This window comes from Simochromis diagramma, unplaced genomic scaffold (assembly GCF_900408965.1).
Source record: "Simochromis diagramma unplaced genomic scaffold, fSimDia1.1 OVJJ01000330.1, whole genome shotgun sequence".
Taxonomy (NCBI): domain Eukaryota; kingdom Metazoa; phylum Chordata; class Actinopteri; order Cichliformes; family Cichlidae; genus Simochromis; species Simochromis diagramma.
Window position 1 is genome coordinate 136,261 of NW_024386930.1, and position 27,531 is coordinate 163,791.

The window sequence follows — 27,531 nt, forward strand, 5'->3', positions numbered from 1 at the left end:
CCGGCCAAGTTAAAATGATTAAATAATCCCCACTTAAATCCGCTCTGTAGCTCCAACAACAGCTTGTAGTACTCTAATAAACGTGTTCAGTGGAGTCGAAGGCACGGCCACATCGTTTGGTTGAAGTGTGTCCTCCTTTCGACTGGCACATCACCAGCATGGTTGTTGCGTTTGTGTCTGCTTCCAAGGTTACAATCAAAACAGCCTTTCATAATAAAAGCTTGCTCACAATAAAAGTCCTATTCAGGGCCTGCTGCTGCCTTGACACACTTGTGTGTCGGTGTGAGCAATGATGGTTTTGTGCAGCCTTTAATGGAATGAAGCACTCGATCATCTGTGAATTATAATTACAAAATGAGCTGCTATAATATCAGAGCGCTTGATGTCACCACTTAGTGCTTACAGTGATGCAGTGAAATTGGATCATTTTAGGTTAAGAATAGCAACTTGTCCATTCCAGTCTTCATAATTGGCTAAAATTAAAGACACCTTGTGCAGGTTTTTGTCCAAGTCAGAGTCTCTTAATCACTTTTATCCTGCAGCATTTTTGGAGTATAATTGTGGCAACATTTGTGAAATTAACAACGATTTCAGTCACTGAGAAGTGGTCATAGCATAGAGTGCATGTGAACAAAATAAACCATTCAGACTTGCTCTGCTACTGCAAAAAAAAAAAAAAAAAAAAAAACACATGGAGGGAAATGTGATAACAGCACAGTTAACTCATTGTTTACACAACACTTTCTGAGCCTGCACTGGCCACAGCTGAGCTTTTATGGTTTCTGATCCTGTGTGTTAAGGCTAATCCGTCCATATACAACAAACTATTAGCTCATTGCATCACTGAGTCATTCACACTTTAAAAATTCCAATTTGCTTAACAGAAAAAATTAAAAATTAACATTTCATCAAGATTAATACACAGAGAATGTTTACATTTGAACATCATGCAACATTAAAAATTAAATGCCAAAGAACAGTGAAAGTATTTTGAGAAATTTATGTTCCATCCATTTGCTATACTAACCTCTTACCAGCTTTCACTTCATGGGTCAGAAAGAGCATATGGATAGTAGATGTAATTGTGTGCTTTTTGTAAATATTGAGTAAATTATGTTATTTGTTTGAAAATAAAGTTCAGTTCATGTGTTTCTGGCTATAGTCTTAATTTAGTTCTTTGCTCAAAGTACTTGAGGGTTTTTACTTTTGTTTAAAAAACCCCACTAAATTATGAGCTCCTTATATCAGTAGTGCATTCACGTTTTGTTAACCTCATGACCTGCGTTAGTTATCACAGTCTGAATAGTTGGTTGTTTAAACTCGCAGCAGGGATGTGTTCAACAGCTCCCACAGCTGCGATGCTGTTACGTGTTCAGATGTCTTTAATAACATGTGGCATAGTGAGCTGTCAGAGTAGTTCTGATAAATCTAATTTACCTTTTAATCTTGAGTTGTATTTGCTTAGCTACGCCACAGTGTAGCTGAGATAACATGAAGAAAAGAACCATTGTGTAGCAATGACTGAAACGACTATTTATATTTAAATGTGCCATTACTATTTTTTTTTTTTTTCACCGTGACTTCACTTTTTCATTTCTGCTACTGACTGTAAGACTTTTACATGCTGCGTAGCTTTCTGCTTTGATCCATTATTCTAAAAGACCAGTGATATTAAGAACATTAGTTTGGGGTCACTGGACAAAAATGATGAGATGATGATGCAGCACTAATGATGGGATTTTCTCAGTTTAAATGATATGGAAGTGAAGGTTAAAAAGGGATTCTGCACGATACTAGAAAACCTTTTTTTTCAACAAACATCTCTTTTTTTTTTTTTTTTTTTTTTTGTTGCAGATGACGTTATTACTTTACGGAGAGAAATTTGCCTAAAATGTGTTGCAAATGCATACGACATGTCCACAAACGTAAACTAAGACTTACAAATGTGTGCGATGATTTGTGTGTAACTTTTAATGGCCTCACGAGCAAGTGCTTCAATCCACACACAAACACAAATACAAAGCAAACTATTTTACAAATGCGTACATCAAAACCTGAAGAAATTCTAATACAATTTATTAAGTTCAACTCACAAATCCGATAATTGTACCTTATGAAGACCGTTCTGTGCGTCTGTTTCTAAAAACAGACCTAACATCTGTCTCGCTCACTCCAAAACCTTAAATATAAATCGCATAGCACAAATTGCCTACTACTGTATGCACAGATCTGTCTCATGCATAGATCCACAAATGTAAGATGGATTCAGTTAACATCTGAGCTTCCACTGCATACATCCCCCCCCCAGTAAAGTGGACGTTTGTTTTTCTAAGTAAACAGAACGACTCGTAGCAACAAGAAAACACAGATTTACCAGTTACAGATACTACACAGTAGCCTATAAAGGTTAATATAAGGTTTAAATAATCTGCTGGACGTTCTTCTGCTGGGAAAAGTCAGTCAGTGCTCAGCTGCAGATGGGGGAGCACCGTGGTTGTACATCACTGTGGATCATCCTCTGCAGTGAGTATATGCTAACTAATCTCTGTATATTTTGCATGTAGATATAAGCCAGGTAAAATGGAATAACACTTTGATGTTAATTTTACCATTCTGTAATGAAAACAGGCTGACATCCTGAACATTAGCGTAAAGAGTAACCCTGAACAGGCTACTTTGTCGTGTTTGTAGTTGGTAAATCTGTGTTTTCTAGTAAAGGGGTTACAAACTGTTCTGTTTAGTTAGAAAAAGAAACGCACGTATGAACTGGGCCAGATGTCCCAGTATGACACTGGGACAGAATACATCTTACATTGGTGGATCTATGCGAAGCTGGCAGTGTGAAATTTGTCTCAAAACCCAACGTGGGCTTGCGACGTGATCTGTGTGTATCAGGCGAGTGAGAGAGATGTTACATATAGTTTTAGAAACTACTTTTAAACGTTTAAGATTCTGCTCTTTTCAGTGTCAGGCTGACCTGGCTGAATGAAATGTTCCATAGTGTTATTTTCTGTTTCAATCTAAACTATAAAAAAAGACAGCTAGTGCCTTTTTTATGTGTAGCTGCACTTAATTGTTTAATAGAACATTTACTGAATTAACAAGACAGAAACAAATCTGCAAATATTTTTGTCACATTATTTGGAGTTCGAAATCTGTGTGAGGTTGCAAAGCATTGCCATTGTCAGTTGTGTCTTCTGTAAGTTGGATAACCTAGAAATATTATGAACATATTCAGATAAACTACACCAATCAGACGTCTTGGCCCACTTTCAAAAGGAAGCTGAAAGTTACAGGGCAGACAGTGACACAAGAAATCTCCAAAATAGAGCCTAAAACAGCACAATTTGCATTTATTTTTTATCTCTCTTCTCAGAAACACATTTGGGATCCCAAAAGATCCTCAAAACATTATACAAAATCTCCAAAAATATTTGTTGCACGCTAGGAGAGAACAATTCTGCTACAACTCTACCACATAAAATCTGTGGCAGGTATGTGCCATTTCATTTAATCACCACCTTTACTTATTTTCAAAAGGCAAGCTTTTAGATTTGTATTATAGAAAGTAATCTGCTTTGTCTCTGTTGGCACTTTTCTTTAAGGAAACGCCAACTTCTGGCAGCTACAAACAAATGGCAGTACTCGGAAAAAAGCCAGTCAAATTTCAGGATGTTAACAGGCAGTCAGTCCCACTTGGCATCAGATTTGTGTCTTCTGCTTTCATTGCCAAAGGCTTAGACATACATATTGTTGTTTACCCACACTCAAGAAACTTGACAATAAAAGAAATGCTGTCCCTTTTTACATGGTGGGCACTGGAGCAAAAACACTAAAACACCACTTCGAAACCTTTCTGTCCAACTACTGACCTTTGAAATTGTGAAACAAAACTAAATGTCATGAATTAAAGCAGCATTTTATTAACCTAGATTACATGTGCAATTAAAACTACCCCATGACACATCACTTCTGGGCTCAGGATGCTAATATACACATTTTTTCAATGCTACTTGATATTTCTTTACTCCTGAAAACAGCTAGATGTTGAATAGCATGCCCTGATCTCCCGAGCACACAAATGTTTAATGGGTCCTAGCCAATCAAGGTTGCTAGGACCCATTTAAATATTTGTGTGCTCAGGTATACTTTTTTCGTTAATTATTTTGATATTTTGATAGATTTTAAATGTCCCAGTGGCAGATGTAATTGAGAAGTAGAGCGATAGGAACTCATTGTCACACATATGTTCAGGATGTGTCCAGTTAGCAAAGCAATGAGCAAGTACATTTTTAATTGCTGGAAAAATTGAGAGAAAACAAAAACATTTCTTGTGGAGCGTAACTTTAATGTACTCTCATAAAATGTCATGGGAGATCTATAGAAGTTGGGAGAAACCACTAGCTGAGTTAGTGTAGAGGAAAGAGAAGCTACTGTATTCATCTGATGAGACATATTTATGTACATTCATGCTTTTGTTTATTTGATTTCAAAAAGTGCATTTTAAGAGAAAAGTAAAACCAAAAACCTCTGTTGTTGTTTGGGTAGACACCCAGCTACACATATTCAGTGCCCATTTTTCATCCAGCCCATTTTAGTGGAAATATTAATGGGGATCCCTGATATCCTCCATGCCCATAAAACTAAACAGAAGAATTTTTCCACCCGGTCACAAATGTTTAGATGAAACTGCTTCCTCCCCATTTTTATGTAACGTATTTCAGTAATTTAATGAGGCAGGTCAGGCCTTAACTTTGAACTAGTGCAGTGTCTACAGCATTGCTCCGCTTCTTTATTTCATCTGCAAAATCTCTCACACATGCCTGGTCTGCGAAGTATCATTATTCAGGTTTAAGTCGTTCTGACCCCCTGGTTGCTCAGTCATTTAAAATTATGTTCTTGACATAAATCAGATGTTTATATTTTGAAATGTGCTGAAGCTCAAGATAAACTTGCATTTGTGAGAGCAAGAGTTACTCTGTTCTTTTCTGTTCTCAGATGTAGGGTTAAAAAACAGAAGTGGAGTATTTTCTGAGCGTTTTCTGTGTATGTGTTGGGGTCTGAGAGGTAGTTTAGTTGGTGTGTATGGCTTACTGTGTGTTACGTTTAGCCGCTCTATGAAATTTAAGGAGGCCTTAGCTGACCTGCTGGCAGAGACCATTAACGTCAGGTTGCTGCACACCATGGTGAATGGAGTCTGTGTCTTTGTGCCAGGACCCCATACAGCGTTTAGTTAGAAAAGTTCTCTTTGACCAATGGGATAACAACGATGACCACAACTTCAACTCCTTTAAACTTGCCCCTGTGGGAAACTTGCAGAAAGGTGTGTAGACTCCCAAAAGCTAGAGGAGTTTGACAGCATGGGAAGAGCAGCACTTTATCATGCATGGAGTAACACTAGTAGGGTTTTGGGATTTCTGTCTTTGTCTAAAAAGACTTAAGTAGATCTATCTTACCGGTCAACCTCAGAGCAGTCTTTGTTAGTAAAATACACTCACTGGCCACTTTGTTGGTTACACCTAGCTAGTACTGGACCAGGACCCCCTTTTGCCTTAATTCTTTATGGCATAGATTCAGCAAGGTGTTGGAAACTGATACTTTGGTCTGTATTGAGTCGACAGCGTCACACAGTTACTGCATTTGTTGGCTGTACATCTATGACGCAAATCTCCAGTTCCAACACATCCCAAAGGGGCTCTATTGGTTTGAGATCTGTTGACTATGGAGGCAATCTGAGTACAGTGAAACAAGCTGAGCTTTGTGACATTTTGTCGCTCACTGGATATTTTCTCTTTTTCAGACCCATTCTCTGTTAATCCTAGTAATGGCTGTGTGGGAAAATCCCAGTAGATCAACATTTTCTTAAACATGTTACAAGTCACCAAAACCATCTTTCTGAGGCTGTTTCATTTATTCTTCAGCAGGTCATCTTGAACATGTCTGCATCCCTAAATGTAGCGAGTTACCTAATCAACCAGAGCCCGGATTGTGAGACAAGCTTTATATGTGGAAATGGTTTAAGGCTTGTTTCTTGTTGCTTTTTTTTTTCCATTTTGCTCTTGGCTGACTTAGTGCACTAGGTCAGTCTCTGGGGTCCAGTAGAGCAGCGATGGTGTCTGTTTTTGCCTAATTAGCATAGTGCAGAGGCGGATAAAAAAAGAGGCTAATCAAGAGTGAAGGGTTTTGAGGGCTGGGTGCAGTCCTGACTGCCCTTTTAGCTGAAGAGGAATGGAGAACTAAAACTACCAGATTACTAAAGTTATTTAGCTGTATGTATCATATCTTGAGTTTTATAAAACTCATTTGTAGCATCACCATTATCTCTCCAATATATTTCTTTCCTCCATGCCCATTATGGGCTTCTTATCGTATTTACATCATTCCGCTGTTGGCTTTGAGTAGACAACCTGATCCTCTGTATCGGCCCACTGACACAACACTGACCTCTCGCACCGACGAGATGTCTGACTAGAGTCACCTGTTGTCGCAAGAAGCTAAGAGAGATCTTTTAAAATCAGTGTCAGAAAATTGCATCTGCCTTTTCTGTTTCATTTGATTCTCTATACATCTTTGTCAGTCTGGCTCCGCTTCTGTCTCTCTGTCTGGCCCACTCTCTGTCTCATTGTATTTCTGTCTCTCAGCTTGCTGATGCGGGGCGGGCCAGGTCAGTGTGATTCAAGGCTGTAAGCCGGAGGAGGATTGGATCTATTTATAGGCTTGTCTGCTCTGGGCCACACTGACCCAAAGTCTATGTCTCTCTTTTCTTTCTGCCTGTTGAGTTCTGTCAGCCTGCCATTCAGTTAGCTCATCATCAGTTGGTCTACCCTAAAATAGGAAAGTAATGCCTTCCAGAGTTTAACAAGCTCAGTGCCTTTGACAGCAGCAATGTCTTTGAGAGGCTGAAACTTTTTTTTGTTCATTGATCAGCTGATTGACTTGTTTGCAAAAAAAAGAAAGAAAGAAAGAAAATCTAAAAAGACAACCTTTAAATGCCCAGAGTCCAAATTGACAGTTAAGAAATTCAGGTATTTAAATCAGTCTGTTTGATAAATTATTGAGTTAATTACCCAAAATTTGGTTGAATAAAAAAAACCCATCTGAATGAAGCAACTGTTTTGTTGTCTTTAATCAAGAACTGTATTTTTTGTTTGTTCTTTGTTGAATTTGTCTACCAAAAAATGCTAAAACTGTTTATTTGGATCTGAGCCACTTAAATAAATCATTGTATTAAGATGAATACACTCAGGCAGTAAACTGCATTTATCCTATAGTTTGTGTAAGACGAACACACGAAGCTGCTCGCTGTGCATAAGAACTTAAAGAGGATTAGTCAAGTCCACGTTCCTTCTGTCATTGATTTAGTCCTGTTTATATAGACTGTAAATCATAAAAATCATTTAGTCCCATTCATGCAGACAGTAAATCATAACCAGCAACAGCAATAGAAAGTCTGGAGGATCAGCCAAGAAGTTTAGACTGCATGATTCACTGCTCTTTTGACTGGACTTCTTAAGACTTATATATTGTCAGCAACATTTGTGAGACACCAGGATGTTTTTCTTTTTCTTCATATTGAGCAAAAATGCAAAGGCTGCTTGATCTGCCAACCTTTCTGCCTGCCAAGTAGAGCTGACTGTGGCTGAAGACGTCTGCAGTGCAGAAGACCCCGACACAGCTCAATGACTAGGCCTGAGATGTATTCATTTTCCTAGAAAAGTGTGGTCTCACCAGAGCCCATAAATGTCACAGAGTGAATAGGAATTTGCTGTGAGATAGGGCGCTACGTGAAATGAGGTGTGTGCGTCCAGTATTGACAAAACATGGCAGGAATAGATAAATTAGATATATTAGATTAATATAATGCATAACATAAGGCATAACTCTATAACAGTGTCGAAATAACCACAGTGGTGTTAGCATTTTGGCTGCTAGTTAGACTTTTCAAGCTAGAAGTCACCAGAGCGTAGAGTGGGGTCCTGTCAGCTAATACCAGCAAGCTTGGTTAACAAACTGATTTCATAAACTCTGAAAGGCCCTTTCAGACTGGACATGTAATATCGTGTGAATATTTCGTGCATTAGAAATATTTTCACCTATTCTTATTGTAACTTCACTAAATGAATTTGCAGCATTTACTTTTTCAAACCAAGTTTGATTTTTTCAGATGTTTTGGATTCGACTAAACAGATCTGACTGTATTTAGTAACAGGTGTGCTCATAGCTCAAATTCCGCAACTGTGCTGAATATGGAATGACACTGAAACAGTAAAATGATACTGTTTTACCTCAGACACACAGCTAAACACTGCTTCAGCTAACTCGACTCTCTGAAATGATTTCTCTACCTCCCCAGGTGTGGTCCCAGCTCTGCTAACATGACCTAAAACTGCCCCACTGACATCCTGAAATATGTATGAAATTGACCGTGATACAGCTTTAACTCCTAGATCAAACCATAATATTCTTGCTGCTCCTATGTTCTCGTGAGAGTTGGATGAACCCAGAATCTCTGTTTCTTCCTTTTGTCGTTTTGGAACATCAGGATCAGCTCATCGTCACTTCATGTCAGCTTTGTTTTTTTCTACATTCCATTTTTTGAGGAGAAATGTTCGGCAAAAACGCAACACGTTCTGTGTTTTTACAGGTTATACATGAAGTTCAGATCTGTAAAATTACACAACCCGTTCAGTCAAGTCTTTATAGTGCCACCCACAACCACAGATACCTGGTTATTAAGCTGACTAATGCTAACAGACTAATTATATACCATAATTTCACTCAACAAGACTCTAAAGCACTTGGAAGTTAAGAACAACACATCAAGCGATGTCATTTGTCAGATAATGGCAATAAAATCTTCAAAAAAACACCAGTACCACAAACGGTTTCATTAGTGCTGTCAACGTTAACCTCGTTAAAATGACGTTAACGCCATAACTGCATTAACCCAGCAAATCTCCGTTAACGAGTTACTGCGGATCGCCTTGTGCATGGGGCTGGACGGCGTCAACGGGTTAATGAGCTAACCACGCTAATGCGTTGACGCCGTGCAGGTTGTCCTTTTCTAGGACTTAGCATGAGAGTTTATTGACTCACTTTTTGAAGGGACTGGCTTCATATTTCCTTAGGGTTTTACTTGAGGCATACCAGGTGGGCAAAGGATATGCAGAAACTCAGGTGGACACATTGTGATCCAGACTGATTGCAAAATATCTGTCATAGCTTCTGTTAACCTTGCCGGCTTCACAGTTGGCTGAGCACAGGACAATATTCTGATTTCTATTTGATTATTAATGCTTGAATTTCAGAATGATCGCTTGTAGACCTAACGTTAACATACATTGGATGAAATGTAGCTGTTGAGCCTTACCAAATGCTGCCAAACATTTTAGATTTAAGATCTTCCACCTTCACATGCACTCCTTTACAGGAATAAATATGTCTGTGATTCAGGACACACCCTGTGGCATTTAGGTTGTTTGTTTCAGGACAATAAAATTAGAGCATCCAAAAGTGGTCCGTGTGGATTTAGGCTGTGTTGTTTTGCATGTTGGTTTGTGCACAATAAGGAAACAAGGCTGAGAGCCATGCTTTTAGTTGTGCTCACAGCACTCTTTTCATTGACTTGACTGTAACTTTGCTAAAGGCTTCAAATGGAATTGTGAGGTTGTCTAATGGCTTTGTCGAGTCAAAAAATGTGTGTGTAACAACAGCTCATACACACAGATGCTCTCTCATACATTACACTACTTACAGTAAGTGTAAGGATACAGTGAGAAACAAAAGGCAAAGGTAGAACGTTGTTTTCGTGGTCTCTGTTTTCCCTTTCACAGTTCATCATGTTCAAGCATAGAAAGCTGGATGTCTTACATACTAACAGTAGGTTCTTGGTGCATCAGCTTTAGAAACATAGTACCTGCCTGTGGGTGTTTTTTGGGCTGAAGTTGTTTCACATGAAGAGTCTAATCAGGAAGCAGGTTGTCATGTTTGCTCGAATCATCTGATGAAGAACAATTGTGATGTATTGTTGACTGAGGATGAAGGATCCCTGACAGTCTTGACGGAGCTGCTAACTGACATCTTGAGTACTTAAATACATAATCATAAAATATGTAACTTATGATGTGCATGCTGTAAATAAATGGACTTCTACTTGGAATATATTTGTTAAGAGTTTGAAGATAGAACAAAAAGTCAGAATCAAAATGTTTGCCGGCTAGCCATGTTGTTTACTCTCATTATTGCATCTATTAAAGCATTATCTGTATTCTGCCATGTGAGTGGAAGATAATTGATGTACATGGTTCATGGGGTTTGGATCGTTCTTCAAAAAGTTAATGTATGCTGAAAGATGACATCTATTCTGTCTATCCATTCATCCACTCCCCCTGTCTGTTTGGAGCTTCTAGATGAGAGAGTAATAAGCAGAGGGCTGGCTGGATAAATGAATATGATGATGTGCTGCACTGTCAGGCATCACTCAGCCCAATTGGGCTAAGTGCTGTGTGCTCTTCACTTTGGAGCAGACAGTGTGATATCATACCATCTCTCTGGGAAGCAGTCAGAAGGGTGGGCTTGCATATGTAAGAGGGTGGGGATGGTAAACTCTGGGGGTTTGACTTGATGGTGGAACAAACATGCACAAAACATGCACACAACTTCTTCCTCCATATATGATTCATCATTAGGGCCTGTGCCAGTGAGTGCCAATGTGGTATTTTTTTCTCTTTGTGTTAATTTCATAGAAAAAATAGCATGTGCAGAAAATTGATATTTTTAACAGTGTTCAGAATTGTTTAATGCTTTCTAGTCTGTACAAGGACTGCTTCATTTATCATTAAAACTAAACTGTAACTGTTTTTGTTGTCTTTGTTAATATAGAGTTGTTTATTTGGTTAACTTTTGTGTCTGTGGCGGCTTGGGACTTGTGGAAAACAGTCGCTTTCACCTTATGTTTCTTATGGATTTCACTGTACTGCATTTTTGTCTGTTTATGTTGGTATATCATATCATAAGTGAAGTATATCGTATCATGGGCTGTGAAGTGATTCAAACCTCTATAACATATTGTATCTATAAAACTGAACAACTCCTATTTCTGAAGTTAGTTTTTTACTCTGAGCTGCAAAAGGGCTGATGGGATAATATCCCATCAGCCCTTTGCGTGGGTGGGCAGACAGCGTGGCAACCAAGTTTAAGAATGAGATAACTCAAGAATGTGGTGAGGTAAGATTTTGAATTTGATAGCAATGCTGTAGCTGCATCTACTAAAAATCTCAGATGATTTACAATCTCAGTGACCCTGACCTCAAGGTAAAGGGTAGAGGTCAAGTTTTCAGAATCTTATAACACAATAAATTGAGAACAGTGTCACCTAGATCTTCAAAATGATACCGTAGGTGAATCTGCTATGAGACTGAGGGATAGTACTGGTGGCCACCAGTATTTTTCAACTTCCTGGTTTTTGTAACTCTGCTGTTTTAAAACTGTTGTTGCTGTTGCTACAAACATGTCTGAATGTATCCCTACTCATAGAGTCGCCTTTGTTAGACTCATGGGAAACTTTTTTCGTGCGATTGCAAATTGCCTTTCAAACATACGGAGTAAAACACAACATACGGTTGATAGAGACTTTGTTCCAAGGCTGGCTAGTTATTAGTGTAGTTGCACATGTCTTGAAAGACATTTTCTTACTTCTACAATGGTTCCATTTTTACTTAAACTGTGTGTCACTGCACAGAATTAAACACACTATGTATATGTTTTTTCCCATTTAGAAATACCAGATTTAGAGAGTTAATTCTCTAAATTTTAGGTCGGTTGTTCAACTTTCAGCACCTGTATAACAGCCCGTCTGTCTTATTTCTAATGACTTACTAGCTGGTCGTGTTGGTTCTAGAAAAAGCCTACAGTTACCTTTCTTTCTGTCAGTCACTTTCTTTTCTATAAAATTTGTCTTTTTGACACCAACTCTTCTCACATTTTTTTGTTTTTTGCTGATACTCCTCAGTCAGTTTGCAGTGTTTCTAAGCAGACTGGGTGCCAAGCTTGTCTGCCATCACAAGCGTAATAAAGTCGTCATATCAGGCCAGCATCGAAAAATAGTCCTATTTTTGCAAGCAGATCCAACTTCTAAGAATACAACCAGCCAAAATAGCCCATTATGGCTTTGAGAAGAAGGTTGTGGAATGTCTGTAGACTGCTTTGATATTTTCTTTTTCTCTGAAAATGCTGGACTTATCAAAACTTTTGTGTCTGTGAAGCCGAAGCAAAAAGCATAGATATTGAACTGAACAGGACAGGTATACACTGTGTATGCTGTGCAGAGATATGTAGGAGAAGCACTACAGCTGACTGGCTTGCTGTTTCAGAGTTTTGGGGTTAAATGTAGGGTACTGTTACATCCCTTACTGTATTTTCCTGTAGTATCTTGTTGCTGACGAGTGCAACAGATTTCACCGAAAATTCATAACTTCGGACCTGTGTGCAATTAAGGAAGAAGAGACAAAGGTTACAGCTTTAAATTATCAAATAACCTGAAACAATTCTCACTTTTTTTATTTTTATTTAAGCAAGTTAATGTTCATAGGTCTGAAAAAACTTTGAAAATACGAACTGTTTAAAATGTACAGAACGAGTCATCTGGCCACTCTTTTCTCAATACTTGGGGTTACATTTAAACACTGTTATTAACATTCAGAGGGAATTAAAAAGTTGTATTTTTTATTTCAAATAATATTAGCTTTCAACAAGGATATTGAAGTATTACTGCTGTCATTTGTGTCTTGCTGTGAGTGCCAAGTCAAATATAGAAGTGTAATTTGATTTCATAATATTTTGTAGGCACACAAGACCACAAATTATGTATTTACATGGTAGCCACTGAATTGTTTTTCCACTGACTCTACAGTCCCCTCTGTGTTTGCTGTGGAGGAAGGAAGTATTTCCTATTCACTTTTCCTGTAAGTGTTTTTCCAGCCTGTTCTGAGATTTGATCCAACTGAAGCCTTCTCTGACCTCTGAGGTACCTCCACCCTATGAGCTTAGCTCACTGATTACAGCTTTTTGTTTGGTAAAAGTGTGGGGATTTCTGAGTGTGAACATGCCAGCTGGCACAGCTGATTGACAGTTTTGCCACCAAATCTGCTAATGACTGAAAGTTACACTATGCTTTCACCTATAGTTCTAGTATATTAATGATTGCTTCAGTTTTCTCACTAATTGGGGTTGAACTTATCATATTCTCCTGACAGTATTAACAAGAATCTTTTGTTGTCATCTTAGGTTTCCTCCTGTCTGTCGTTGTGTTCCTCTTTTTCTCCCTTTTTCTTTCTTTTTTTCAGCTTAGATGTGTCACTCATTGCAGAAAAGTAAGTTAAATAAAATGGAAGCCAGTCCTTGTTTCCATCAGCTACCTTTATAAAAATATGGTGTATTTGAGGACATGAGATAATTACCCATGACATAACAGTACAACTAATTCCTCAACTACAACTGTCTTTGCTGCTTTCAATCTTAGAGACTTTAATACATTAACATGTCACCTTTGATTGGCTTGTACCATTTTTTTTTATTATATTATGACATGCAACAAACATCAGCATTGAATTTGCAGTTACATACCCACTGTGTATAATAGGCACAGACAGAGTGTTTTTTATTTTAATTTAATCTTTTGTGTCCTACCTACACCATGCTGTGTGGTGCAGTGGTGTTGTGTAACAAACCAGTGGCTCTTTGTGCAGTGCAATGCAGGAAATGTAATTAGTCTGTATCGCACCTCCAAATCTTTATCTTTATAAGGACTCACAGATCTCCTGTTACAGTTTTAACTAACGTTGACTGTTATTAAGATCAGTATCAGTAGTATTTATAGTATGTGATGACTTTTCATATGTTTTGACATTTTAACATTCAAAAATTCGTTTTATTAAAATAAAAATGTGCGTCGAATAAAGGGAGATGAAAATACATTAATAGTAGACGACAAGAGAGCTTCTTGATTTTTTCACCAAACCATTTACTTTGACACAGCGTGAATGCATACGTGTTCCACTGCGAATGATGCGTGTTACAGCAGATATCAGTATGTTTACTCATTCAGGCTCTATCAACATGTACACAGGTATTTTGGAAAATATGTGTAATTTTAGATGCATTATGGCCTTTTGTTCATGGGTAAACCACATTTTAAGTAACTGGAAATTACCTTAAAAAAACTCTTTCCACAGTGAGGATTTTTCATCTGCTAATTTATAACACATGTATTGCTTCAGCATGGCATTAATTACTTCCTTGATATGTTTTTGTGTTTTCATGTTGTGGAGACATAACAAAACTGGAAAATTCCTATTTTTAAAAAATACCTAAGATGTTCCAACACCTCCCAAAGCTTTGGCTGGACAATGATTAGGACAGTCTACCATGACTGACTGGCCGGTAGACCAGAGCATGTCACCTCAAGGTTTTTTCTTTATTTAGTGCATAGATTTACACTCACCATCTCATTTTTTTATTTTTATTTTTTTTTTAGTAAATCCAGCTAGTACTGGGTTAGACTTCCTTTTGCTTTCAGGAAGTCTAACCTGGTACTACCTAATTCTTCATAACATAGATTCATCATGGAGCTGGAAACATTTCCCAGAGATTTGGTGCATATTGATACGATGGCGTCACTACAGATTGATTGGGTGCACATCCATTATGCACCACATTCCATAGGTGCACTATTGGATTGAGATCTAGTCTGTGGACGCCTTGTGAGTACAGTGAATTAATGTTCAAAGTCTGAGATGGTTTGAGCTTTGTGACAGTGGTGTGTTTTTGTAATCTAATGTTGTTGGATATTGGTGAGTACAGAAAATAGGATAATTACTCAACTATTGCACCCATTCTGGCCTTCTTCAACGTTCAATGTGTTGTTCATTCAGAGATGCTCTTCTGCATACCTTGGTTCTAACAAGTGATTATTTTTGTCACTATTTCTCAGTTTCAGATCATTCTCTGTAAACCCTAGAAATTTTGTGTGAAAAAGTCTCAGTAGTAGTAGTTTCTAAAACACTCAGACCTATCTTTCTGGCAAAACAACAATGTCATGTTTAAAGACACCTAAATTGTATCTACTGTATCTGTGCAACCAGTCTGCCTGAAAAATGCAGCTACATACACACACATTTAAAAAAAAAAGTTTAAAACTCATCTTTTTAAATTTGCTTTTGGTTGATTTTTGTTTTTATGTTTGACTTAAATTTCAGCAGGTCGTCTGGACCATGCTTGCCCTCCTAAATGCATTAAGTTGTTGAACAGATGTTTACAGTGAAGTGCCTGGTGAATGTATATTGATAGCCATATAAGTTGGGCAGAACAAGTGGTGTTCACAACAGGAGCCATACTTCTGCTTAGAGTTGTACATATCTGTAGCTTTTATGATAGAAAACAAATAACACATTTTTGTTTCCAATTGGGTTTATTTGATGTGTTTATGTAGCGTGTATAGTACAACGTTAGTTTTCCCCCGATACTAAATTCAAAGGTTTTCAAAAGGTTTACAAAAAAAGCAGTAAGGAATTGGTGACTGTGATTTTCAGCTTCAGTGAAAAAAGATATTGTCAGACAATATAAAGATATATCAAGAAGATAATCTATTAAGCAATTACAAAATGATGGTCAGACTAATATTTTTGGGATTAAGGATGTCCAGTGTCTCTAACCCTCTGTCGCGAACTCGAACTGAAACACATAGGCGCACATACAGAGGTCTGTGCACCCACGTAAGCACTCCATCTGTCCACTGAGACCAGCAGCTGGTTGGTGGCAGGAAAGCCCAACATAAACCTGACCTCTTAGACCCTGCAACAGGACATGCCATCCATTGTATCTACTGTATCTGTGCAACCAATCTGCCTGAAACATGCAGCTGCATACACACACATGCATGGACATCCTCCCCTTGCCATTAGAATCATTATCTGGACACTGATTGTATTAAGGGCAGACCCACAAGACTAATTTCACTAAGTGCAAAAAGCTTGTGCTTATTTTGTGTATGTCTCTGTGTGTGTACACTATACAGCTGTTTGTCTGCTTGTGTAATCATGCATTAGTTTACGGTCTCTGTTTTGGCCTCTTACCTCATCGGGCTCTGCTACTATGAAGTGTTTTGCTGTCGTCTCCAGTTCAAGTTGATTGATTTTGGTCAAGTTTAGACGAAGAAAAATGATTGTTCTCAGTGGAGTGGGAGGAGCAGGAGAGATTGGAGAGAAAAAAAATGAAGTATGTTTATATGTTTGTGTGTAACCAGTTCAGAGTTGAAAGAACAGTTTTAATCAAGTTGCGAAGTCGCTGGTGCAGGCAGTTCTGAAGTCCTACCAAACAAGATATCAACTTTTAATGTTTGCGAAAATCTGTTGTTTAGAAAAAGAAATAAATCATTTATTAGCACTTAAATTGTGAACACATGTTAAAAAGTTCTGCAGAAAAAGCTGTTTTCAAAGCGTGCTTTTGGAGAAGTGATGTCGAACACGGCCTGCAGTCAGTTGAGTGAATGTTATGGCTCCTCTTTTTTTGTGTACTTCAGCATTACGCCGTTCTGTGTCCACTTACTCAGTGGATTTTGAGAAAGGGGTCTGTTCTGCATGCTGGACAAAAACAAAGTGACTTCTCCTCCTGGTACTATTACTGAGTGTTTACCATTTCCTCTCTGCTCTTTTCTATCCTCAGATCACCAGAAATTGGAGCGGGAGGCGAGGATCTGTCGCCTGCTGAAACATCCAAACATAGGTGAGTGACCTTTGGGAGCCAAGAGATTAAATGATTAGTGACACAGCTGTGATGATGCAGATGTTTCATGAAAACATCTGTAGAAATTTGAACAAAACAAAAGCTACAGCTTTTTTTGTTTTTTTTTTGTTTCAGTTTTATTCAGACCAGAGATCAGAGTAGATCAACATTTAATGCTGTTGTATTTAATACAGTGTGTTACTTAAATAGGCCGTACATCGTCATTTGCTACAGAGATTTTGCCCTTAAGAATAACTGTATGTGTGCTGTAAAAGTTACGTGTGAGTAAATGCTTAACTGCTTTGATTGTTAGGCATCACCCCAGCTAATTTGAGGCTGTTAACTGGACCTCTTCATCATGTTTGTGTTTTTGGTGCTTATAAATTAGCACCTTGAGGTAACTTTTGTTGTGATTTGGTGTTACATAAATATAGTTGAATTGGATTGAACTGAATATTAGCACCCTTTAGCAGCTGTCGGTGTCTCAATGTTTATTTGAGTAACGGTTAAATGGGTACAGTCAGATACAAATAATGGACCTTAATGCAACAGCCCTGTAATAAATTCTGTCTTTCAGATCTTGTCGTGAGCACTTTTGGATAAATAGTTCTAGAAACAGTTCTCAGTTCACCTTCATTAACATCTTAGAAGCTTCAGTTTGTGAACATGTGTTTTGATAATCATATTCAAGCCATTCCTACCAGGGAGGATGGGCTTAAGAACAGAAAACGTGTTACAGCCATATTCACTTCTGGTTTTTCAGGGGCTTTTTGCTTTATACCTATACTTCATCACGTGAAACATGCTCAGTTGCTTACAGATCAGATTTGGCCAATATGAATGTGAAAACCAACAGTTTCCCTGAAAGCTGAAACCTTGTGGTTGCCCAGTTTTTTATATAGAACCAAAACAGCAACAACAACTGCACCAAAGTTGGGTTTCATTTCAGTGTTGTTCAGTTTAATAATAACTTTGAAGCAAATGGCCCCAGGTGATATGCAAATCAGCCAGTTACCTGGCCTGTCGCTGTGTGGGATATTTGCATGGTGCAACTGGCCAGCAGCCAACAAGACAAAGTGAGTCTGAACGCCAACACATGCTCAGTCAGCTGGTCGCACTAATGCGATCAGCGCTGTTTACTTTGTGTACTGTGCGTCATTGTTTTGTGTATGTGACACTGAATAGTTAATGGCCACTAGATATTTCCCTCAAAATTACCACCAAGTAAACAGAGAGCAAAGACACTAAAAATAGTTCTTTATTTGATCCTTACACTGAAGCTTGCAAAAAGAAAAACTGTATTACTACTTAATTTGCAAGCTTGATGGTCTTGGTGTGGTATCAAAGTTGTGCTTCTGGTAAAACATCCTCGTTTCTGAAGAAAGAAGTTTAGCCAATCTGCATATGGTACAGTAATCAGCCAAAAAAAGGGATATAGTAGTATCAAACTAATTATAAATAATGAAAACAGGGAGCAGGTCTCTTAGTGTTTGTATCCAAAAGGCTGTTTGTTTGTTGCCAATCTGCCAGGCAGCACTGTGACTACATACTGTACCGTCTCATCATTTCAGATAGGCGCCCGGTGCTCCGGGAAGACTGAGACACCTTCTATCACTGACCTTGTGTGTGTTTGCAAAGCCATAATAATATTGTCATTTCACTGTGTATGTTCTCCTGGCTTTGTTCCCAAGCTAGCAATTAATAACTTTCATTATTATCATTTTTATTAAACAAAATAAAAAAAATAAAAGAAGTTTGCTGACTGTCTTGTCAGGATTTGAATGCTTTCCTTGGAATTTATTTAAATATATGAGCATGTCTGTTTAGCCATGCATGAGTCCCTGAGCAGTTTCTACTTTGACCCACTGCTGATGGTAAAAGTTGTAAAACAGGCATCATTGACTCAGGTGAAGACTTGTTGGGTAGCAGGCCTTTTAGCCTGTCAGTATGAAAAATGGCACCTTCTGCTGACTTACCTGACTTATGAAACTGATCATGGTGGCTCATATTACTACAGGTGTTACTGCATGGTGCTGCAGTACCTGTATCTTTGGCATAATGAGGCCCCAACCTTTTTTTTTTATTCTTCGTCTAATACAGTTTTTACTATCTTCTATAGAGTCTCAGTGATGTGTAGAGGCTTTCTGAGCCAAGTTTAGTTGATTAAGGACATTATGAAATAACGATCTACTACTCAGTTTCTAGAACCAAAATTTCCTAAAGACATCGAGAATTTTTGTAGATTAGCCTACCTCTTTACAAACCTACATCTGCATACCCAGGCCTACAGGGCACCCTCTTTTAATTTACTTTAATCTCTATTTACGCAGGCCTACACCAGTAAGTGATTTGTGGCAAGCCAAAATCATTATAAACTTCAGGAACTGGTAAATGACTGAAATTCACGTTTTTGTCCACTAGGTGTTTAGCATTGGGAATCACATTTTTGACCAGAGGGTCACAAACTGGTTTCTAGACCTTTTTGACTCGGCTTATAGTTGTTATACAGGGTGGGCCATTTATATGGATACACCATAATAACATGGGAATGGTTGGTGATATTAAAGTCCTGTTTGTGGCACATTAGTATATGTGAGGGGGGCAAACTCCTCAAGATGGGTGGTGACCATGGTGGCCATTTAGAAGTCGGCCATCTTGGATACAACTTTAGTTTTTTTCAATAGGAAGAGGGCCATGTGACACATTAAACTTATTGGTAATGTCACAAGAAAAACAACGATGTGCTTGTTTTCAACGTAACTTTATTCTTTCATGAGTTATTTACAAGTTTCTGACCTCTTATAAAATGTGTTCAATGTGCTGCCCATTGTGTTGGATTGTCAATAGCAACACCGCAGGAGAAATGCCAGCACAGGCATCCAGTATCCGTAGTTTCAGGTGCTGCACATCTCGTATCTTCACACCATAGACAATTGCCTTCAGATGACCCCAAAGATAAAAGTCTAAGGGGGTCAGATCAGGAGACCTTGGGGGCCATTCAACTGGCCCACGATGACCAATCCACTTTCCAGGAAACTGTTCATCTAGGAATGCTCGGACCTGGCACCCATAATGTGGTGGTGCACCATCTTGCTGGAAAAACTCAGGGAACGTGCCAGCTTCAGTGCATAAAGAGGGAAACACATCATCATGTAGCAATTTCAAATATCCAGTGGCCTTGAGGTTTCCATTGATGAAGAATGGGCCCACTATCGTTGTACCCCATATACCACACCAAACCATCACTTTTGTTGGTCCAACAGTCTTGGAGGGATCCATCTAATGTGGGTTAGTGTCAGACCAATAGCGGTGGTTTTGTTTGTTAACTTCACCATTCACATAAAAGTTTGCCTCATCACTGAACAAAATCTTCTGCGTGAACTGAGGGTCCTGTTCCAATTTTTGTTTTGCCCATTCTGCAAATTCTGTGCGCCGATCTGGGTCATCCTCGTTGAGATGCTGCAGTAGCTGGAGTTTGTAAGGGTGCCATTTGTGAGTAGCTAATATCCGTCAAAGGGATGTTCGACTAATGCCACTCTCCAGTGACATGCGGCGAGTGCTATGCTGTGGGCTCTTGCTGAATGAAGCTAGGACAGCCACTGATGTTTCTTCATTAGTGAGTTTTCTTGCGTCCACATTTTGGCAAATCCAACACTGAACCAGTTTCACGAAACTTAGCAAGCAGTTTGCTGACTGTAGCATGGGAGATGGGTGGTCTCGTAGGGTGTCTTGTATTGAAATCTGCTGCAATGACCCGGTTACTGCGTTCACCAGATATCAACACAATTTCGATCCGCTCCTCACGTGTTAACCTCTTCGACATGTCAATGGCTGTGATCAACTAACAAGCCTGAAGTGACTGCACGCAACCTCCAACCTAAACACCTAAAGTTGATTTGCAGATTTTTATTTGATGGCTCTTTCTGTTTCTTTCTGTGTTTCTCTCCCTCACTAGTACGACTGCATGACAGCATCGCAGAGGAAGGCTTCCATTACCTTGTCTTTGACCTGTGAGTGAATCACAGTACCACACAAACACACACATTACCAGTTCAGGCCTTTCTTCCTCTGTTGATCAATTTTTGTTTATTGTCTAGAGGTAATGACTCCAACTTCACAAAAAGAACTCACTTTTTCTCATGTGTTAGTCCACAAATAGCAGTTAATTGGGGTTAGAATGGGAAAAAAAAGACAAACTGATCTTTAAAAAGCACGTTTTGGTGATATTGTCTGCAGTATGCTTGTTTTCCATCTGTGCTGGGGATCTTCACTCAGAAATAAACACAAAATACAAAGTTTCTATTTTTCATGTATGTTTCCGCAGAGTCACTGGAGGCGAGCTGTTTGAGGACATTGTCGCCAGAGAGTACTACAGTGAAGCAGATGCCAGGTACACTAAGTTAGCACAAAATTGATTTTTGTGCCTTTTTGTTTTTGGTTGCTGTGAACTGTCATAAAATGTTTTGCGATTTGAATCTGTGTTAATGTACTTTGTGCTGTAGCAGCAGAACCAGGGCTTTCTGGCACAACCTGTATACACTTTATTTTGGACCAAGTGACTCAGTGCTTTTAAATTTCATTAATAAACAATGACAAAGCTGTCCTCTGAGTTTAAAACTTATTTTTAGTTTGTTGTCCGAAGTTGAGGTTTGTTTTTCTTCTGAAGTGCATTACCTACATGCCTAAGCGCTTAACCATGATGTAAAAGCTTTTAATCAGTTAGATAATGACTTAAATAGCAGAATTAAAAAAATATGTCAAAACTTGCAATAGAGAATGCTAAAGGCAATCAATAGAGTTAAGGTAAGTACAAGAGGAAAATAGTACAATAGGCATTATACTAGATTAGGCTGAAGATAAAATAGGCTCAGTAACACATGTAAAATAATAAATGTCATATATGTGTATGAGGAAGCTGGGTAGGGACAGAATAAATGGCGGGATAAATTTTAAGTCCTGTTGTGCTCTAATTTAAATCTGTCTCTGCGCCCCCTCCCGCTGCTGTCCCTTACTTCACCTTTACTAAATGCCAAGCTCAATTTATTTTAAGAGAAATAATAGCAACTTTAACTGAGCCGAAAGAATTGTAGATATGCATGCTGAGGACAAGCTTACATAAGACTCCCCCCTCACACCCTGCCCACATTTCTTTCGTCACGTTCATTTACTTAAAAAATGCACCACATACTTCTTCTTGCACCACTTATCCTCTGCTCCAAGTACACGGAAATGTTGCTCAAAGATTGCAGGTACATTTATAAATCTTACATGGCTCATGGGGGGCTCATAAATAAATCAGGTGTTTAGATTAGTGTAATGTGGGGCTTTAGTCAGCCAAATTGTTGGTTGACTGAACTGTTACCTTCTAATCAGTTGATCTGTTGCTGGGGTAGGTTTGATTATGCACTTAATCTCTAGTTTGACTATCTGTCACAATGTGTTGAGTACACTCTACCTTCTAGCCTTTTTAGCCTGATCTAATTATAAAGAGATATAAAAAGCTAGAATATTAAATCATTTAAACAGTGTTATTTTAAGCAAATATAACCACAGACTCTGAGCCATTTTTTCCATTTAGATTGGAGAGTTTAGATCCTTGGATGAACTATTGACATCATGGCTGGATACAGTTTACTTTTTAAAATAGTAACAAGACCAAACAACAGTTTCGATGTGTTCACACATACAGAAAGCCTAAAACCTTACCTTGCTGCTAGTTAAGTGCTTTATAGTTTTGCGTTCATCATCGTCTCACAGAAAAACCTCAGTAAATGCAAACATTTTAAGCTGTTAGTCGCTCTTAGGATTGGGCATCTACAGTCATGTGAAAAGGCAGGTGTTTTTCATTTGGAGTCTTTTCCTCAGCTATCGAAAATAATGAATCAGGCCAAAAACTGTCAATGCTGCACTTTTCTCTTTGAGAGTATACCCTTGTATATCCAAATAATAATAATTTTTTATTGACTTGGGTTTTTGCGCCTTTGTTAGATAGCACAGTAAAGAGAGACCGGAAGGCAGGGAGAAAGAGGAAGACATGCAGCAAAAAGCCACTGGTCAGAATCAAACTACTGCATTCAGCCTTGCGGCATATGACTGAGACTACAGCCTCAGTGTCAAAATGAGCAACAGGAAATGATTTTGTGTTGCCCATCAACCACTAGAATGTTGCAAATTTGGTGAAAAAGACCCTGGTTGCAAGGATTTAGTCGATCAGCCAAAAAAAAAAGTTAGACAAAATTCTCCTGTAAGGGCGAGGTAAATGTGATTTACGGGCACATTTTCTGAAAGGGTCTCCTTCAAGACATTGATAGTGCTTCTCTTGCTGAAGTAGTCACACAGCAACCATAACTAGAGAGCAGCTCTTTTCTCACCTCTACACTGCTGGTGTGAAGGGGATGTGAATGGCAGTTTAGCATCTGAAACACTCACTCACACACACACCCCTACACCTTCCTGTGTTGCATTGTGGGTGTCTGTTGCCACGGACCCACAGCCACTAATGATCTGACATTTGTAGCCACTTTGTGATTGGCCAGCTGAGCAGAACTAAGGAAGCAGTGGGAGAGGAGAGCATTGTATTCCTCTTTGTAGCCCTCCGTTCTCTGTAACAGGTTGCAGTGTCTCTTTAGAAAGAGTGTCTGGAAATGGGTCGCTGTATTTTCTGTACCCTGCTTTCTTTTTCACCGTGTCATCCATGGGCCACTTGAGATGACTGAGGCCATAACCTGGCTCTTAATGCAGGGTTACGTCAAGGCTCTGGGTGTTTTTGGTTGCATATAATAATGGCAAAGCTTAAAGCGCTTCGTAATTTTGTTATGTGCCCAGTGGAAGAGCTGTCTACCAATTTACTTTAATACTGTGACACTATACAGTGTGAACAACAGAAACCTGTTCAACCATATCCTCTTTTTTATCTTTTTTGTGGCATTTCTGTCTTTACTCGTATGCTCGTCGTGTACTTTAACTGTCACGTAATATGAATTCCACCCTAAACTAGTTTCTTCTTCTTCTTTTTTAAAACTTCTGCTTCAGTCTGCATTTGTGATCTCCTGTGGATTGACGAATGTGTCTGTCTTGTGCTCCTCATCCTTCTCTGTCTCTTCCAGCCACTGCATTAATCAGATCCTGGAGAGCGTCAGCCACATCCACCAGCACGATATTGTCCACAGGGACCTCAAGGTGAGTGATCACACACCTCTGGTGAATATCGAAGTACCTTGTATACTATATAAATCACTTGAATAGTGACTAGCACTTTGTTGTAAATGAAGATTAAAGACGTGTGGAAATTCACAACATGTCTGAGCGCTCTTGCACACACACACGCACAGACGTCACGCAGTGACGTTTAGACCAACTTAAGGGATGAGCGTCATCCTTCTGCTCACCGGCTTTCTTCTGCATTCCCAATCCTCTGCCTACACCCCTCCTCCCTTTTATCCGTCTCCCTCCTTCCTCTCTATTGCTCTCTGCCCTCCTCCCCCTCTCCCTCCTGCACTGCTGAGGAGTGACGAAAGCAAACCAGCTGCTATTAATAGCGGGTCGGTGGGTGAGATGACGGCCAGTGACGATTTCCCTTGCAGCAAGTCTGTGCACCCCTGGCAGAAACCAAAACCACTCTGCAGCTGTGCGCTTTCAAATTTCGTTAATTTTAACGTTAATACAATAATAATAAATAAAGACAAGACTAATCTGAGATCTAAACACCTGGATAATTGTACCAGTACTAAGTTCAGAGCCCTAAACTTTTAAGGTTACTTAACTGTCTGTCTACTTTTATGTGACAGTGTAAAATTAAGCCATTACTCTGAGGGTAAATAGACGAACATAATTGGACGATGCACAATCGTTTTTTATCCGAGTGGTGTAAATGGACTTGTGTTACTTCTCATTGATTTTTTTTATTTTTATTTTATTTATTTATTTTTTTTAGCTTGCCAGTGGATGTCAGTATCAAATGCACTTGGAGAGGGAAGAGGTTTAGAAAGATGATAATGATGATAGATGATGAGGGCTATGGACAGCAATGTATTAGATTAGTTGTTAATGTACAACTCCCTTTTCATGTTTCATAACTGCTTTCATGCTGCACTATTATAGTCTTCTCAAATGGTACACTAGCATACAATTATACACTCCGACGACCTGCTGGTGGGGCAGCTATTATAAACCCATTCTTTAATGTCTGGATATTGTTCCAAAATCCTAAACATATCAGGCTGAATTTGCAAATAACTAATTGAAATACGTCTGTTTAATAGAATAAACACTATCAAAACTTGAAGTCTTGGATATTTTATATAGTACAGACTTCATTATATATCACATTATATGCATTTGGCATGCATTTGTCCAAAGCAATTTACAGTAAGTGCATTATCATCATAGTTGCTTAAATGATGAGCTGGAAAAAACTGAGTCAGGGAAAATACTGGAACGGTCTGGCAGAGTGCTTAAAAATGATTTTTAGCCAACCGTGAACCTGTAGAAGTCGAGATTTTTGCCATTAGGGCTAAAGCGTGTAACTTGCATACTGATGTAGTGAATTTATTAGTAAATAATTGTTATTTTCCACCTGTCAGTGATTACAGAGCAGCACGATGACTCATCCAGAGTTATTTTAGTGTTGATGAGTGTAAGGCTATTATTCACTATCTCTTAGCTCGGTTTTGGTCTCTACTATCACACATTTTCTATCAGCAAGTTTCTTATTGCGTCTCTTTTATCCAGGTTGGTTGTGCAGAACAAGTGTTGAGGCTAGCTAAGGTGAGAGAGAGAACCAGACACTGTGGCAACTAAAAATGTGTTCATCACGATTAAAGGGACCCTTTCATAGTGACACAGTTTCACTTTGATTTGACACATTGTTATTATAAATATATAGATATATTTTTAGCAGCTGTCAAACTACTGATCTGGTAATCTTTATACTATCAGTGACTAATTGCTATGCACTATCTTAGTGACTAATGTAGTCATGTATTTAACAACGCAGAGTGAATACCAGAATCAAAAACTCCAGTGTCACTCTGCATTTGCTTAATGCACAAACAAGTAACTTTTTACAACACATTTGCCATCTCCAACTTGCTAAAGTATTTTATCTATGCATTTGTTTTTCAATGAAGAGGGTCTTAAAAGCATTACAATCCCTGATTTCATCACATAGGAAATACTCTGATTTTGTTTCTTTTTGTTTTGTTTTTTACCCACAAGAGCATCCAGGGGATAGAGCTGCTGAATGCAGTACCTGCATTCGAGCCATAAAAATACCAATAATGGCATTGAAGTGTGCCACGGAGAGGTGTGACCTCACTCGCAGACGCATGTCATATTTTTCGCCTCTCTGTCATCCTGGAAGGGCCACTCGCTCAAGGGAAAACAAGAATTCGAGAGAAAGAGTTGAGTGCTGTCAGCTGGTGGCAGGCTGGGTTGTCATGGTAACTATAGGGTGAGGTCACCCGGTTGCTGCAGCACCAGAGTAGGGACTGATTATGCCACCTCCCATTTATCTATCTCTATCTGTCTGTCCCTCTGTTCTTCTGTTGCTTTTACTTGCCCTCTTTTTGGTCTCTTTTTCCCATTATTTCAGCTCTGCCCTGTTGGGTGGGTTGTGGGGTGGGGGTAGCAGGAGGGGAAGGGTGGAAAACTACACAGGGAGGGATAGACTGACAGATGAGAAGAAACGGACTAAGAGCCCAGCGACTGCTGGTACAAGCTTCTGACATCCACCCATCCATCCATCTGTCCAGTTATGAGGCACTGAGGACTGCTAACAACTACAAAGACTTCTGCCCTTAACACAGACACACACACAAACATAGACACGTCAGGCCTGACACTTGGGACTTGTAGTCTTGAGTGCAGAGCCGCACCATTTACCCTGCTCAGGTTCACCATTAGACCCCAGTAACACCTGGGATTAAATTGACACTATCTGGATCTGATCACAGGTATTGCTACATCTGGGAGGTTAAGCTTTTAGCAGTGGCATCGTGGTGCAGTGGTTACTGCTGTTGCCTCAAAGCAAGAAGGTTCTGAGGCGTTTCCACATGGAGTTTGCATGTTCTCTCTGCACCTGCGTGGGTACAACTTTCCGCCACAGTCAAAAGGCATGTATGTGTGTGTTTGAGGGTGCAGTTGTACATGTCACTATGACTGACTTGCAGCCTTTGCGGTGTTGACCCCACGTTTTTGCCCAGTGTGAGTGGGGATAGGCTTCCAGCTCCATCCAACCCTGAATTGGAGAAGTAATTAGGAAAATTGGGGAAAGCTTTACCTGGACAATTTTAACTGTGGTTTTAACTTGAAATGATGAATCAGGTTTCTGAAGAACAAGGTTAGACTGTACGGACTTGTTTCACACGTGGTTGAGATCAGAATGCTGGCTGGATGTGACGTTGCAGTTTCCATTGCATTCTAACTAACTACACTCTGCACCAGCCTAATGTGAGACTTCAGTGCACTTTGTTTACCCCTCTGATTTTGAATAGCTGCTATGGAAAATTAAGGTGTAACTCTAAAATGTCAGAAACATGAAACCAGAAATTGCTAACAGGATGAAGTGAACCATGTCTTCAGTTAAGATGATATTCCTCATACTTTACTTAGAGCAGTATTAGTAACATGATCAAGCATGCAATGTTGCTTAAGCAGGATCAGTTCATTTTCAAATATATATTAAACATAATTATTATTTCCAATAATGGGGTCAGTATATGTGAAAGTAACCCCTGTGAGTCATAATTTCAG

The 27,531-nt window shown here is 39.0% G+C and overlaps 1 protein-coding gene across 23 annotated transcripts in view; it reads left to right on the forward strand.

The window, feature by feature from the left end:
* Positions 1–27,531, forward strand: part of camk2g2 (calcium/calmodulin-dependent protein kinase (CaM kinase) II gamma 2) — a 77,960-nt gene that overhangs the window by 18,405 nt on the left and 32,024 nt on the right. For all 23 annotated transcript variants that reach the window (XM_040037094.1, XM_040037095.1, XM_040037096.1 and 20 more), the window contains exons 3-6: positions 16,720–16,779; positions 20,735–20,789; positions 21,104–21,169; positions 23,886–23,958. In XM_040037094.1, coding sequence (XP_039893028.1) covers positions 16,720–16,779; positions 20,735–20,789; positions 21,104–21,169; positions 23,886–23,958 — 254 coding nt within the window. The remainder of the gene's footprint in view (positions 1–16,719; positions 16,780–20,734; positions 20,790–21,103; positions 21,170–23,885; positions 23,959–27,531) is intronic.